This window comes from Anolis sagrei, chromosome 3 (assembly GCF_037176765.1).
Source record: "Anolis sagrei isolate rAnoSag1 chromosome 3, rAnoSag1.mat, whole genome shotgun sequence".
Classification (NCBI taxonomy): Eukaryota; Metazoa; Chordata; class Lepidosauria; order Squamata; family Dactyloidae; genus Anolis; species Anolis sagrei.
The window spans coordinates 144,565,440-144,581,947 of NC_090023.1; the positions used below are offsets into that span (position 1 = coordinate 144,565,440).

Here is a 16,508-nt window from a genome sequence, read left to right on the forward strand (position 1 = left end):
GTTCAGTCAGCCACCCAATTACAAATCCACCTAACAATAGCACTGGATAGCTTTCATTTCACTACCTTGCTTGCAAGAATATCACAAGTCTTACTGAAATCAAGATATGCTACCTCCATAGTATCCACTTTATCAACTAAGCTTCAAACTTTACCGAGAGAGAGGGAGGAAGGGTGAGGGTTAGTCTAGCATAATCTGTTTTAGAGGAACCCATGCTGAATTTTAGTGATCATGGCATTTTTATAAGTTCTTACAGACTTATACAATCTGTTCTAGAAACACTCCTGGTGTTGATATTAGACTGACTGAGCAGCAATTGTTTGGATTCTCTTTCCCTCTTTTTGAAGATGGGGACAACATTTGTCTTCTGCCAGTCAGCTGCAACTTTCTCCTCCAGGAATTCTTAAAGATTATGGAGGCAACACCAATCTTAACCATGTATTTTATGATCAGAATTTTAAAGGCGTTTCACCTTTTCTTTGTTTCTACAATGCAGCCTTATTTTCTCAACATGGCTACTAATCCAACTAATTCATCATTAGCTGAAGTTGTAAAACAAGTGGCTGATCAACAGAATACTCAAGCCACTGAAATACAAAGAAGTCAAACTACTCTTCAGTGGCTGCAGGTAATAGGATGCTTTTTAAAGAAAATTGCTTTACAGTTCAAAATCATCTGAGTATTCCTTGCCTAAGATAACCCTATATACATTTCATGGCCATAAGTCAGTAGGTGACTTGAAAGCACATATTTACACAAAAGAAAGTTCCAGCTTCAGATCTCATCCTGATTTGAAGGTGAGAATATTTTTGGACTCCAACAGTGGTGTTTTTAGGAGAGGGCATGGAGGAGTCCTATTTGAATGCCTTTCAGCATCGACAGAGAGGAAATCTGTATTCTTCCTCTGTGGGTTGGAACTGCAGAAGGGGGCAATTTACTAATTTTTTTGTAACAGGACATTATTGTTTTTAAAAGCTTAAAGGAAACAGATCATTAACTAAGATGAGAGAGGAGCAGGAGCTGGATCTTGTGAATCTCCCTAACTTTCACCATAATATTATGGTAATTCAAGGCGTATGCCACACCTCTGTTCCATACTGTTTCATCATACGGTATCTCTTTGCCAATCTGCATTATCAATTTTAAAAAGCATACCTGGACATGTCACACTCTCTCAGTTTCAGAGGAAGGGAATAGTAAATCCTTCTAAACAAGGCTTGTAAGAAAAATCCTGTGCAGGTATACCTCAGTTAGTTAAGTAGGCATGTTCCTGGTTGTTATTTCTTTAACAGAAACTTTGGTACCAGAAGAAGAAATGACATAGAAAGAGTAAGGACTGGTTTCTGTGCCACAAAAAAGGAGAGCAGTTCAATCTGTTTTAGCAAATCTTTTATCCAAAACAGATGTGAAGTGAAACACCAAGTCAAGTAAGCCTTCCATGGTAAACAAAAACATTTCAGACCTTCTAGAGCAGTGGTTCTCAACCTGTGGGTCTCCAGGTGTTTTGGCCTACAACTCCCAGAAATCCCAGCCAGTTTACCAGCTGTTAGGGTTTCTGGGAGTTGATGGCCAAAAACATCTGGGGATCCCAGGTGGAGAACCACTGTTCTAGAGGTCACTTGAAAGCTTCCTCCAAAATGAATCTTGAGACATTTCTCCCCTATTATCAGCTACCAAATAACAAGAAGATGGCAGGCGGAATGTCCAAATAACCTGAGCATCTTCCAATTGCTCAGGTTAAAAAAAAACCCAGTGGTTTCACTCTTCCCAAGCTATAAATATCATATTTGGCTGTTAGAAAGTTCCAATATGGACCAGTTCCAAGTGTGGTACTAATAATGGATTATTAGTTCTCACCTTTTTCTTGGTGGGAAGAAGTTCCTTTGATTGGAAATGTGAATTCTGTTGGGATGTAGGCTGTTCGTCTTAAGAAAGCGCTCTGGCACAAAGCCATCTAGCTGACAACTTCATTGCCTTCCTACTGGGGATACAGCATCTAGAAAAGTCATAAGGGAGAGGAAATATGTGTCACCATTCATCTGCCTCTTGAGTTTGAATGTTCTCCTGACTGTGCTTCCATATGCAGATAATCTCTCAGCTTCTGCTGCTTAAGGAGAACAGTTAGGTATCTTGTTACAAATACATAAAGAGCATGGTTGCATAGCACTACTGTGGGGACTAATATCAATGTCCCAGACATTACAGTAAGTTTAACTACTCATGCTAGTACAGCTAGACAAACAACAGTGTTACCTTTATATGCCATATATGTGAACAGTGGCTGCTTTTTTAATCTTAGAGGATAATATAGGGGTTTTTTTTAATTTGCACTGTGCACATCTGAGGGCATGTAGTAAAACAGAAGGTATTATGGATAGTTGGATATGATAAACTGATAAAGTATCCAAGCCACAGTTGTTAAAACAGATTGTAACCTCAACTAATCTTTAAAATATGCTTTAATAAAAATAAATAAAAGACTTATATTAGAACAGATGACTCCCTATATAGTATAACAAGTGGATATCCGATAAATTGCATCTCATGTCAGGTGCTTCATAAGCTATAAATTACTAGAAAATATGCTAATTGCCTATAGCAGGGCTACTTAAACTTTGTGTTTTGACCCCAAATGGGGTCCCCTTAGCTCAATGGCAAGGGTCACAATAATTTGGCAACAGTAAAAGATTTCCAAATGCCACCCATTTACAAAAATCTCTTGGCAACAAGATGCAGTGTTTACAGTGGACTATGCAGAAAATGCTTCAGCTATACTTCATAAAAAGGAGAAATCAACAATATTTTCACCTTCGAAGCTTCTTTGTAAAACACCATGCCTTGTTTATGTGTAAACTTGTGCCCCCCAAAACTGTTTTAAAATGTGAATATAACAAGTAAACAAAGTAAAACATGGGGATATTGCCATGTTTTAAAGGGGAAAATAAACTTTTTGTTAGAATGCAACCATCTTTCATATTGAAGAGCTGTTGAGTGATCTCAGCTTAACTAAATTGTGGATTCAAAAACCCAGAGTGCCTCAGCTACTTTCAAAAGGCCAAATCAGGACACAGACGGGTAGAAGACAAAAGCAGAGATCTTTAATTCTCAGTGGCCAAAGAGAACACTGGCAGAGTTAGTGCTTAAAGCGCTGACATGAGAGAACATATGAGTAGTACAGTACAATTGAATTTTTTTGTGATGGCTTCCCATTGGTCTTGGAAGGTGCTGGCTAGGATCTGGCGCTCCACTGGAGGAAGTGTGAATCTGCTTCTGCCTCTGAGCCAACCAGAGGCAAAGTGGGAAATTTAATAAGTCATTGCTCAATTTGAAGTTTTCTGTCTTCCCAGAAACTGGGTGTGTCTGGCTGGAATGTGGTTTGATAAGTGGTCAATGGTTCAATGCCAGCCAGACAAAGGGATTACTGGCTGATGGACAAAAAGTGCAGTTACTTACAATAGAGGATTCTCAGAAGGGGTCCAAATAGATGCTGCAGATGAGGCAAGTTCCCAGGAAAAACGACAAAAAAGGGCGCTGGGCATCTTCTGTGACCTCTTGTTTGCTCCATTGTTAGGGGTGTGGGGGCATTGTTAGGTGATTGTGGTGATTTGGGGCATTGTTCCTTGGAATCCAAGGTGTGGTGAAGCAATATTCAATGCGATTCATGAAAGGTTACTTTGCAGGCAAATACAAAATCCTTCCCACAGTTTTATAAAATACTTCTGCCACCAAGATTAGCACTGTCCAATCACATTAATTTTTTTTGCTTTTTAATCTTAGTGCTTTGGGATGCTATATTTCAGGAAGAAATGTTTACCGTTCTTTTACTTTTAACATCCAGTGATTTGCGGAAGGATAACCATATTCCTTTACTGTAGCAAAAACACCTAAGGGTAAAGATCTAGTTTTTAGTCCCAAGTACAGTAGATTAATGGAGTCCAGAATTCTTTCATAAAATATTGACTTAGGACATTCCCATAGATTCAGTGTGACTATGATACTTGAGACTCAAAAAGCCCAAAGAGTCTTGTCTCACTTTAAAGATAAGTCATTTATCATGCTATAATAAATGTGATCTTCCAGGGGCACAGGTTATTTTATTGATTTGATCATATTGATGCTTTCACAATTTTTATGTTTAAAATAAAAGGATCTTGTTAACTAAAAATAATCTATTTCCATAATTACAGGCAGTCCAGAGTTACAAACATCCAATTTATAAAAGACTCATAGTTAAGAATGGAGTAAGACAACAGGAAGTGGGAGAAATCTACCCCTTGGAAGGGAAATTCACTTCTGAAAGTGTTATCATGCAGAAAAGATGTCTCACTCAAACTTTATCACCAATCCTTGTTTCTACAAGTATCTTTTTTCAAAATCCAATTATCACAGGAACAGAAAGTGAGGTGGAATCTGAACATGGCTACAGATAGCAAAACAAACACCATAGGTGTGTTGGATCCCTATGCTATCCAAAACACACATGCACGCACACACAGACAGATATATATATATATATATATATATATATATATATATATATATATATGGCTGAAGTTACACTTAAAAATGTACCTGTTCTGACATATAAATTCAACTTAAGAACAAACCTACAGAACGAATCTTGTTCATAACTTGGGGACTGCCTGTATATTGATAATGTGGTATTGTGAGTTTGAATTAGCAATTGGAAATAACACAGCCCTCAAGGGCTGTGTTGGCTAGAGCCGCTGGGAGTTGCCATTCAATAACATCTGGAAAATCATGATTTTTGATCCAAATTATTAACTTTGAACTGTCTTATATACTGATGTTTTTCTTGCTGTATTTTTCTGTAGACTAAACTTCAGGAATTTGAGATGCAAATGAATTGTGTTGTATCAGAAAGAAAGGCAACAGAAAGGCAAATTTATTATCAAGACGAAGCCATAGCAAGTACAAAACATAATTGTGAAAAACTGGAGGCTGAGATTACTGCTCTGAGTGCTGAGAATATAAAGCTGAAATTTGACACAGAAACACTACAAGAAGAGTTTCAAATTATGCTTCTAAGAAACAATGCCTACTACCAGAAAATAACTGCCCACAAAGACTACTTTGACAAGATGGAAAGCAAATTACCACTCATGATTGAGCTCACTAAAAAAAGATCCACTGTCAAAGAGATGATAGCACACAGAGAGGTGCTAATGTCTGCTCTTCAGCATCCAGATGTGCATACTAGTCCAATTCAGGTCCATATAATTTGCCTTTTCAAACATTTCATCTCAACAAACAGTTTATTTGCTCCATGGAAGCATTACACTGAAGACATGCCTGTGTGATTATATGTTTATTTTTTCTCTGTTGAGGGCAGACAGAGCTGCAGCTTGATCTTTTTATCCCGAGGCAAGAAATGCTTACAGTGCACTGCCCAGCTCAATAACTGCAGCTGACCCAAGGGTTTTTTTTTTAAGGGGGGCAACTTAAAGACAACACAGAACTAGTATTGTCTCTACTCCGAAGTTGTCAGTGTCAGCTGTAGTCCTTAGGGGTTTAATAATGATCAACCAGTGTGAGGGCAATGTTAGCCTCGCCCAAAAAATGTTGACAAGCTTGAATTACTTTGGTTCAGACTTTTTTGGGGGCATAAGCTACATTTCCTCCACCACTTTTCTCTTATTTCAAAATGAACAAAATGCTTTCTGTAAGGTGAAAATGTTTGGAAAATATAACTTCTAGGGATGTGTGAGTCTTTGCATGAAGAGCAGAACTTGATTGGTTTATTTTTTTCTTTTTTGTTATTTTCCCAATGCATTTTTCTATATGGTTCTACGCTGTCATAATGGACCTCATAACATGGTGGGTGGTCTCTGTTTCTATACATTTCAAATATGACATCCCACAGATCCCATCAAATGACGCATGCTCCTTTCCGTGGTTTGGTCGTGGGACTACATCTCTTCAGCATGTTGAAACGGGTGTAGTTGAAAGATGGGCAGGAACTGACTCCACTCGTCTTGTGATTAGAAACAGAAACTGACATTTTTCTGTGGGATGGGAAATGGGACATTTGGCTGTTTTCTGACATTTCAGTTGGGGCTTGAATGTGGGTGGTCTTTTTATGCTCTTTCTGCCCTTGTACTCATTGGACATAGGGAAGGACTGGTAAATAAGGATTTCCTCTTTATTTTTTATGTTGCTAAAACTGCAGTTTCAACCTTTGCAATTGCTCTTTTTTTAAAAAAAGAAAATGTGAAATGGGCACTCCACGAATGACAGAATGGGAGGAGACAACAGCCATCTCTTCCCATTCTGCCATCAGTGGAGTGCTTATGTCACAGTTTTTAAAGAATTGTGAAATTGCAGAAATTCAAAGACTTGAAATTGCACAGTTACAGCAACAACAAAATTAAAAGAGGAGGATAGTTGTGTAATGAGGAATTAAATACATGATTTGGGTAGAAATGGCAGAGGCACATCAGGTGTAATAGACGGAGTAAATTCTCCATCTTTCAAAACAAAATGTTACAGAACATGACAGGAAGAAGGTGCTACTATAGGCTTCCCCTTCTAGTATGATGACCTCCCAAAGTTGAGCCCTGCTCTTCCCAAAGCCACTGGGTCACTAAGAGCTACGGCAGCTACCACCTACCCTGTATTGATAATTTTGTGCTTATGTTTTCTGCTTACTTTGTATGTTCTTGTGTTTTTATGATTTGGAAACCTCCCTGAGTCCCCTTGGGGAGATAAAGCAGTATATAAATAAAGATTATTATTATTATTATCATCATCATCATCATCATCATCATCATCATCATCATCATCATCCTGTAAAACCTTCTTGATGGCAGCCAGCTGCTCATACAGCTATGGACTTGTTCTGCTGCTCACGCCTCCACACATGGCTGGGATGGAGGAAGCCAGCTGAGTAGAAGAGTGGATAATGTCAAGGCCAGCTAACTTCGTAGGACACTGGGCATTGTAGCCTGTAGATGCCAGTATGTTATGTTAGAGAGCAGTCTTTGTCTCCTATGTTTGGATTGTAGGGTTGGTGGGGTAAACATTGGGGCAAGCTCCTGTACCTTTAACGTCTAAATAAAAAGGCTTTAGCCTGCAAGGACAGCAGGGAGGGAAGTCCAAGAGTTGAGGGGCAGCCACCAAGAAGGTCCTCTTTAATTTTTCCAGCAACCAAATTTGTGATGGAAGTGTGACCGAGAGAAGAGCCTCTCTTCTGTGGATCTCAGGGCCCAGGCAGGTTCATACAGGAAGATGCAATCAGCCAAATAACCTGGACCTGAGCCATAGGGGACTTTAGAGGTTATTAATGAGAATGACAAACAGGCAGGAATGGAGTGGGGAATAACCAGGAATGAATTGTTGAAATTTCTCCTGTTCTTTGGGTCTCTTATATGCGGTGTGGATATATTGCTATTTATGACATATATTTATCTCTAATAGGATGAAATGATTTCTTTGAAAGAGGACATTAATGTAATGAAGGAAGCTATCAGTGAAAAAGAAAATGAACTTCAAGATGAAAAGAATGTGCATGCGAGGCTCCGAAAAGAAATCGAGGTCAGTTTCAGTAATTGGAATAGGATCTGCTTCTAGCTCTGCTGTGGCTCATGTGTTCTAGAAAACAATATTCAACCTAATGCATTTTTATGTATTTATTGAACCATTATTATAGTATAAAATTAAAATTCCAAGTTTTCTTGGTATGTCCCTGTTTTTTTCCAGAAATATACACAATGATAATTTATTTTGCTGAATGTGACATGGTTACAATTTTCAAGTGGCTGCTGACAACAATGCAATTACATTTTTGTAATGAATTTGAAATGTCCATTTTAATACTGATAACACAGCCCAACCAAAAACATTTTTTTTCTTACTGTCTTGGTTTTTAGGCCTGTTCCTAGGGTTATTTGAGGCACTGGTTCCATTGGATAGGCCACATCAGCTCTGATTTTAAAGATATGGTTGAATTTCTAATATTAAATGTTAATTCAAAGAATTTTGTATGAAATAATTAGTACACTTGTCTTTTAATTTTAATATGTGTCTTTCTTGCTTAAAAGATATTAATTTAAACACTACATTAAAATATCCTGATTTTTTATGGCCAAGCACAGTAAAGAGTGGTATATGGCATATCTCAAAAGCTAGAGCCGATAGAGGGAAATCTGTGTCATTTTTGGAATCAGCAGTTCAAATATACTTAGAAACAGGGCTAACATTTGAGGCTCCAAAATGTGTGTTGGTCAGTGTAATAATGGTTTGTTATATTACTAATTATGCATTTTCAGTAAAGTTAAAGTTTTCCCTGACATTAAGTCTAATTGTGTCCAACTTTGGGTGTTGGTGCTCATCTCCATTTCTAAGCCAAAGAGCCAGAGTAGTCCATAGACACCACCAAGGTCATGTGGCTGCCAAGACTGCATAGAGCGCTGTTACCTTCTTGCAGAAGCAGTACCTATTGATCTGCTCACATTTGCATGTTTTTGAACTGCTAGGTTGGTAGAAGCTGGGCCTAACAGCAGGAGCTCACACCGCTCCTGCTCCTTTTGGTCAGCAAGTTCAGCAGCTCAGCAGTTTAACCTGCTGCACCACCAGGGGGCCATTATTATGTATTATATATTACCAAAAACCCTGGAGTTTTGAAAATTTAAAAATGATCCAGAAAGCCTAATTTCCACATCCTTGCCAAAATAATGGAGATACAGCAGACTGTCAGTTAACCAGAAATCAAGCAACCATAACTCTCAAGCAACTGGCAAAAAGAACTAAAATTGCATACCGAATTTACAAAGCTGTAAATTATAATATAGTAAAACTGTATTACATTAAGTTTATCTTTTTATCTTTTCATTACTGCATTTCAATATTAATATGAAGTCAGTACAGAGTTTATGGTATAATATCGCATGGGGTATAATATTAATTAGGCCTATTTTTAATAGTAACTCTCAAGCAACCAGAAACCAAATTTATCTGGTCTCTACCAATCCCCATGGGTGCTCATTAAATGAGAGTAATTGGTTGTAATTACAACACAATTTACAAAGAATAAATGCTAATATTGAACTGAGTCTATAAAAGATAGCTCTACCACAGCCAATATAGAATGATGTGGCAAATAATACCACCATTTACATCTCTTTTGCTTTGGAATTGAAATATTTAGACCATTTTCCCATGCTAATTTAGTATCACTCAAGAGTTCTCTATAATGCTTCTGCCATCCATTTATATCTGTTGAACGCCTGGCCTTTGTTGTATTATTATCATACATTTCTTCTTAATGTGTTGCCTGAACGATGCAATCCCTTGTTTATAAAGCATATGATTCAGTGTTTTGGTTCAATGCTTATCACTCTTTCATGCTGCAAGATAAAAATGTAAGACACATAGAAATAAATACAAATTACTTCTGAATAGGATTGTGTTATGAATTTAAAATGTGTGGCTATTTTAAGCATGTTATTCTGTATACAAGTAACCTAGTAATTGTGTGCAAGTCTGCATCTGAGAACTTATTTGTAACCCAAATAGTGGTGTACTTATGTTCTAATGCATCTTTTGTTGTTTTGTTCATACTGTATTAGGTTCAGAATAAAAGATACGAAGCTATACTAAAACGTCTGCATTGTCAAGTGAATAAACTTCAATCCAAAAGAAGGCAGTGGCAGTGGAATATTCAGCAAATGGAAGAAAAAGCAGCAGAACTAAGAAAGCTCCTTGGAACAACAGATTAAGGGGTTATTATTTATTCACCACTAATAGAAATTAAAATATTATGTATTATTCAATGTCTAAATCTTTTATTTCCAATGTTATAATATTTTCAGTTACAATCATAATATAGAAAAAATCATTTTTTATCCACACGCAACTGCATTAATGGGAAAAATTGAGGGAAAATTGAGGGAAAAAAAAGATGACAATTACCCATTATATGATTTGCCATAAATGTAACAACTTACTAATACCAACTTACTAATTAGGCCCAAGAAGCTGCCGGATAAAGCTCGTTCTAGAACAGCGCTTCTTAAGCTTTTTCGACTCACAACCCCTTTTTGCCCGAGAAATGTTTACACAACCCCAAGTGTGTGTGTGTGTGTGTATAAAATAATACTGTAAATGCTGTTAATAATTGTGCTGGCACGGTAGTGCTAGGAGTTTGAATTTCCTTTTCTTGCACTGTTAGTTTGCATGAATCTATTTGGGTCATGCATTTTGCAATTGGGTAGCTTTCCCCAGGTTGTAGTCATGTCCCTATTTCAATTGTAAACAATTCTTCTCCTAAAGTAAATCTCATCATTAGATCATCATTAGAGCCTTTAGATCCGCCCCTTTCCCCAGGTTTGGAGGGAAAAGGGGACTTTTAGTTCAGTCTCACAGTTTGGAGCCTTACAGCAGGACATGTGGACTTTCTCTGTCCCACCTGCAAAAAGCTTCACTTCTTACATCTTTGCTGGGGTTAAAGAAATAGATCTACAGCCAGCTTTGCTTGGGAGTAAAGTTACAGTTCCACTGCTTTGCTGGGGAAATACAGCCAGCTTTGCTGGAAAATAAAGGAATGGTTCCACGGCCTTTGTGGGGCAAATCTACAGGACACCAGCTTGGCAGATCTACAGCAACCATTGCCTGGTAAGGGACCACTCGGGCTATCCATAACGCAGCTTGGATCCGGGAGTTGGTGCCTCATGCCAGCAGGGTAAAGAAAGATTGCCCAAGGAGGGGTCGGAAGGTTTCCCTAAAGAGGAAAGGAACAGTTTATCAAGCAGTTGCCTGTCCCTTGTCGGCAGATTGAGAAAGATACCAGTTTTTCAAGATTATATATCATTTAATTCATTTGTTAGAAGATTTAAGCCGTAATAAAGAACTTTGTTGAACCTATTTTGAGCCTCTACAGAACTTTTTGTTGGGAAACCTATGGGACCCTTCAGCTGAGGCACCCCGGCATCCCGTTGGGCATACAGAAAGCATGTCCTGTAAACAGACATTGTCATAGGCCCAGCGCGCAACAGCACAATAATAATAATAATAATAATAATAATAATAATAATAATAGACAGAGAAAGGAGGCAGACAGGCGCTCATGCAAAAGAGGGAAAGGAAAGCAGAAAGTCATGCTGTGTGTGTAAAAGAGGAAGGCATAGAGAAGCGAGGAAAAAAGGGAAGCAAAACAGTGACAGACGTGCAAGGGAGTGAGAGAAAGAGAAGGTAAACCAACGAGTGGCCAATGTGTGAACATGAGGGAGGGGAAACTAGAGACATATGCACATGTGTGCATGGATAGAAAGGAGATGACCCCATTTGGGATCCCAAGCCATAGTTTAAGAAGCTCTGTTCTAGATTGATGTTATGTGCAAAGCTGTGACTAGTCTGGATCTAGAAAATTAGTAAAATATCATGCTTCATTTATTCAGATGTGTATGCACATGAGTTTTATGTAGTTAAACACAGAAGAGACCATAAGAACCTTCCAATCCAACCCCCTGCCCTGCAGGATGACAAAATTAAAGCAATCCCAACAGATGGCATCTAACCTCTGTTGAAAAACTTCCATAGAAGGAGATCCCGCCATTTTGATGGATGCATCATGTCACTATTTCAATTGTAAACATTCTTCTCCTAAAGTAAATCTCAAGACTTACAGAAAGGCAAGTATGCATTACTGAATCGTGTCAACCATTTCTGAGCATGCTTGTATATATTTTAGATATGTGAAGTAATGTTTTTCAGGGTATGTGAAGATTGAAATTTGGAATTCAGAAACCATAGGCAGACAGAGAATGTCGATCGTATTTTCCATGCCATAAATTAAGGAATATCAGCTATCATTATAAAATCCTGAAATCTTTGCCAGGTCAAGCCCAGAGCCTTGCAATAGAGGAGGATTCATGCTTGGCAGGGGTGGGATTTGTATGGCTTAATAGTTCTTGCCAGCAGTGCTGGTTGTTGCAGTTTAGCAACATCCAGAGGACCGCATAATTCCCACACCAGTATATGGGGCAAAAGGAATCCACCGGACTCTGAAATTAATTTGTGATTCTGGGAGATGATACACTTGCTCTGGATAGGAGGATTTTGTTGCAAACAGCTTAACTCTTCTAGCTTCATGAGCACGCTATTCTCTGTGTTATTCTGTTACAAAACACATAGTCATCCTCCCACATCTGCAGTTTTGATTTTTGCAGATTTGACTATTCATGATTTGATTATATTGTTCTGCCTAGAACTCATTAGATCTCTGGTGTGTTTCTGTTATCACCTTCCTGAGACAGTTGACCACAGTGTTATGTTGGAAGGCCTAGAGATGTTCTTTAAATTAAGAAAAGTATTTTTAAAAAATTACCTATATTTATTGAGAATCATGTCATACCTTTAAAAAGAAAAACAATAAAATGGCATTTGTGGTTTTTCACTTTCATAGGGGTCATATGTCCCTAATCCTAGAAAAAGTGGAGGGCTGACTGTACTTCATTTTATTTTATAACTGTTCTGAGATGGCTTCAGTCTAAACGTGTTATACTAAATAAATATAATTTAGTTCCTTTTAGAGAAATTTTGGAGCCCCCGGTGGCACAGTGGGTTAAACCACTGATCTGCTAAACTTGTTGACTGAAAGGTTGCAGGTTCAAATCCAGGGAGCAGCGTAAGCTCCCGCTGTCAGCTCCAGCTTCTGCCAACCTAGCAGTTTGAAAACATGCAAATGTGAGTAGGTAATAGGTACCTACAATGCAATAGGTACCGCTCCGGCAGGAAGATAATGGCACTCCATGCAGTCATACTGGCCACATGATCTTGGAGGTGTCTTAGAAATGGAGATGAGCAGATTGGCAGCCCCGGATTGAAAAACTTATTTTGAAGCCTGTGCCCTAACATGGGCCAGAGACTGGACCATGCTTAAGAAAAAGAAATTACTAATCCTTGAGGGAATAGATTTAAGAGCGGGATGGCACCACTACATTTGGTATAAAGGGAAAGAAAAAAAAATTGGGAACCATTTCACAAGGTCTGCAATTCTAAAAGTCTGGGAAAAGTATAGATTAAAACTGTACACCAGAACACCACTCTGGGTATCGCCTCTGGAGGCGACGCAAAGAAGGTGTCTAGGGTGGAATGACTGGCCCGTTTATAGGGAAATACTAAAAAATTAAACAAGGAGAGACAGAAATAAAAGAACAACAGGAATTAGTCCTAATTGACAAAAATATAACATGGTTTCAGTATTGGCAAAATCAAAGAAAAATTTAGACTGGATAGGAAATTAGGCTTTGCACAAGGTAATGAATTCTGGGATAACATCATGGAAACAGAAAGGAAGTTGATAACTAAGCTATATAAAAAAATATTAGAATGGCACCTGGAACAAAAGGAGGAGAAAAATTATATGAGAAGGTGGAATGAAAACATACAAAGAAACATCAGGAAAGAAGAATGGAAGGAAATTTGGAGAAAAAGATTAAAGTACACGTACGCAATAGAGCTTAGGGGAAATTGGGTGAAAATGTCGCAAAGATGGTACTTAACACCGAAAAAATTAGGCAGAATATATAATAATACAAACACGGCCTGCTGGAAATGCAGGAGTAAAGAAGGGTCCTTTTTTCATGCATGGTGGACGTGTGATAAAGCGAAATTTTTTTGGAGGAGAATACATAAGGAAATTCAAAGTATGCTGAAAATACAGCTGCCCCTGAAACCGGAGATCCTTTTGCTTGGGATGTATGATAGAAAATTAGAGGAGAATAAGGATAAAATACGATTCCTGGCTTTGACAGCAGCAAGAATGTGTTACGCCAAAGTGTGGAGACAAGAAGAGATCCCGGAGATAAATGATTGGGTAACCAAAATGCTGGATATTAGGAACCTAGACAAGCTAACCTTTCTACTGTTAAAGAACAAAGAAATTAAAGGAAAGAAACGGATTGGAGTGAAGTCACAGAATATTTAAAAAAAAGAAAAAAGAAATAGTAATCTAAGAAATATAAAAATAGACTGAATTACGTCAAAAAGAGGGAAAGAAGAAAAACAACAACACAAACTACAAAAAGACTGATAAGATTTTCCGAAGATACCAGGTCAACTTTTAGTTTCTTTTTTCTTTTCCTTTTTTCCCCTCTTTCTTCTTCTTCTTCTTTTGCTATATTTTATGTTTTTATGAAAATCTCAATAAAGAATATTTTTTAAATAAGAAATGATGAGCACCATCCTCCAGAGTCGGACACGACTGGACTTAATGTCAGAGGAAAATCTTTACCTTTACCTATATAGCCGAGATCACATGCACATTAGAAAAAAGTATGCAATTAGCTTCAGTTTGGAGAGTCCAAATTTGAATGCTGATGTTCCAGCTATTCCTCCAAATACATCATTGTTTTTACATTGTATACCAACACCTCTCGGAATATCCTCTTCTCTGAGAATAATTGGAGGATATAAATTGCCACTTAGAATGGTTTTATGATATTTATATTGCTTCGCATTGCTTTTGTTTATTATTACTTTATTTGTCCCACATATCTTTCCATGAAGTTATTCTTTGAATACATATCATTCAAGTTCCTAAAACTGCAGATGTATATAACATAGTCTGATGGTTCCCTCCAGTGGAAATATATTGCCTTTGCATACACTCCCACTAAAACTATCTCTCCCATTCGCTTCATGCAATGCCTTTCAGTTCTGTGGCTGGAAATAATTCAGGAGATCCTACTCTCATGTCCACAAAGTATTGCAATCTAACAATAGGCTTTGAACAAATTAACTTGTATACTTCAGACCATACCATGCCACATGCAGAGAACCACATCTGCTCTGGAAGAGAGTTGACTAAAGGGGTCATCTGAAAGAAGCCAAGCTGAAAAAACACAGATGGGTGCTCTTTCTACACCAGCCCAAAATCATAGTGAAACATCTCCCCATCTCTTAATATGGGGATCATATTGCCTGGGGCATGAGCAAAATCCTAGGAAATGCTACAACTGAGATAAACACTTTGAAATATGCATTTAAATACAGCAAATAGTAAAGTAAACAAAACAGTCACACATTTTATAAAGCACTGACTAAAAATGCAAGAGTAATGTTAAAACATGAGCAAAGAAATGTCAGGCTTTCAGCTTTTCCCCTTCCTAGAATCCTATGAATAAGGCATTGGGGATGAATGTAGAAGACATGCACAGAATTCAAGGCGCCCAGGAATTTATTTTGAGTATCAGAATAGAACAGAGCTCCTTGTGCATGTATATGTTTTTGATTTATTTAAATTTATTATTATATATTATATGTGAATGCACATCCACATACCAAAGCTTTGTTAGCCAAAGCTTCTTCATTTCAGTGGTATAATTTATTTATTAATTATTTATTTCACATACACAAGGGGACTCAGGGTGGACTTACAGAAGGCAGCGATTTGATGCCAACACATATAAACAAATACAATTAAAACCATACAATTAAACATTATTAAAACATCAGTTAAAATCACGTAATCCAGATCTTAGTCCAAGGCCTATCCAATTGTCAATTCCATTAGTCCATTATCCTTATTGCACTATTTAGTGGTTGAATGTGTGGTCCCACAGCTATGTCTTAAGCTTCTTTGTGAAACATAGGAGGGAGGGAACTGACCTGATTTCATTGGGGAGGGAGTTCCACAGATGAGGTGCCACCACTGAGAAGGTCCTGTCTCTCGTCCCCACCAATCATTCTTGCAAAGGTGGTGGGATCAAAAGCGGGGCCTTCCCAGATGATCTTAACTTCCGAGGTGGGTCATAGAGGAAGACACGTTCAGACAGCAAAGCTGGGCAGGAATTGTTTAGGCTTTATAGGCTAAAGCCAGCACTTTGAATTGTGCTCGGTAGCAAACTGGCAGCTGGCGTAATAGGAGGGTTGTGTATGCTGCTCCAGTGAGCAATCTGGCTGCCACCTGTTGGACCATTTGAAGCTTCCAAACAGTCTTCAAATGCGACCCCACATAAAGCCTGTTATTTATTATTTATTTATTTAGAGCTTTTATAACCCGGTCTTCTCGACCTCCGAAGAGGGACTCAGGCCGGCTAACAGCAGAAAATTCATACACACATAGAATAAACATAATAGCATCATAATACATTAATACAAAAACACTAAAATACAGATCATACAATTACAAAAGCCAGGTCGTCAGAGCAAAATCACAAATTCATCACCATCTGCCAGTGTGGTCAGTCGTTATTGACTCAATCATCATTCTGCAAATGCTATATTCCAAAGCCAAGATTTTACCAGCTTTCTGAAAGTCAGGAGGGAAGGGGCAGATCTAATCTCCAGCGGGAGAGAGTTCCAGAGCCGAGGGGCCACCACCGAGAAGGCCCTGTCCCTTGCGAAGGGGGTGGGACCGAGAGCAGGGCCCCTCCAGGAGATCTTAACAACCTTCATGGTTCATAGGAGAGAATCCGTTCGGACAGGTAAACTGGGCCGGAGTCGTTTAGGGATTTATAGGTCAGCACCAGCACTTTGAATTGTGCTCA

At 38.3% G+C, this 16,508-nt stretch overlaps 1 protein-coding gene across 1 annotated transcript; it reads left to right on the forward strand.

Annotated features, from left to right (window-relative positions):
• Positions 1 to 511: 511 nt before the first annotated feature.
• On the forward strand, positions 512 to 9,744 carry CCDC122 (coiled-coil domain containing 122). Its single transcript, XM_060766860.2, has 4 exons — positions 512 to 628; positions 4,836 to 5,231; positions 7,438 to 7,554; positions 9,588 to 9,744. The coding sequence occupies exons 1-4, from the start codon at positions 512 to 514 to the stop codon at positions 9,735 to 9,737; spliced, it is 780 nt and encodes a 259-aa protein (XP_060622843.2). The 3' UTR covers positions 9,738 to 9,744.
• Positions 9,745 to 16,508: the final 6,764 nt, after the last annotated feature.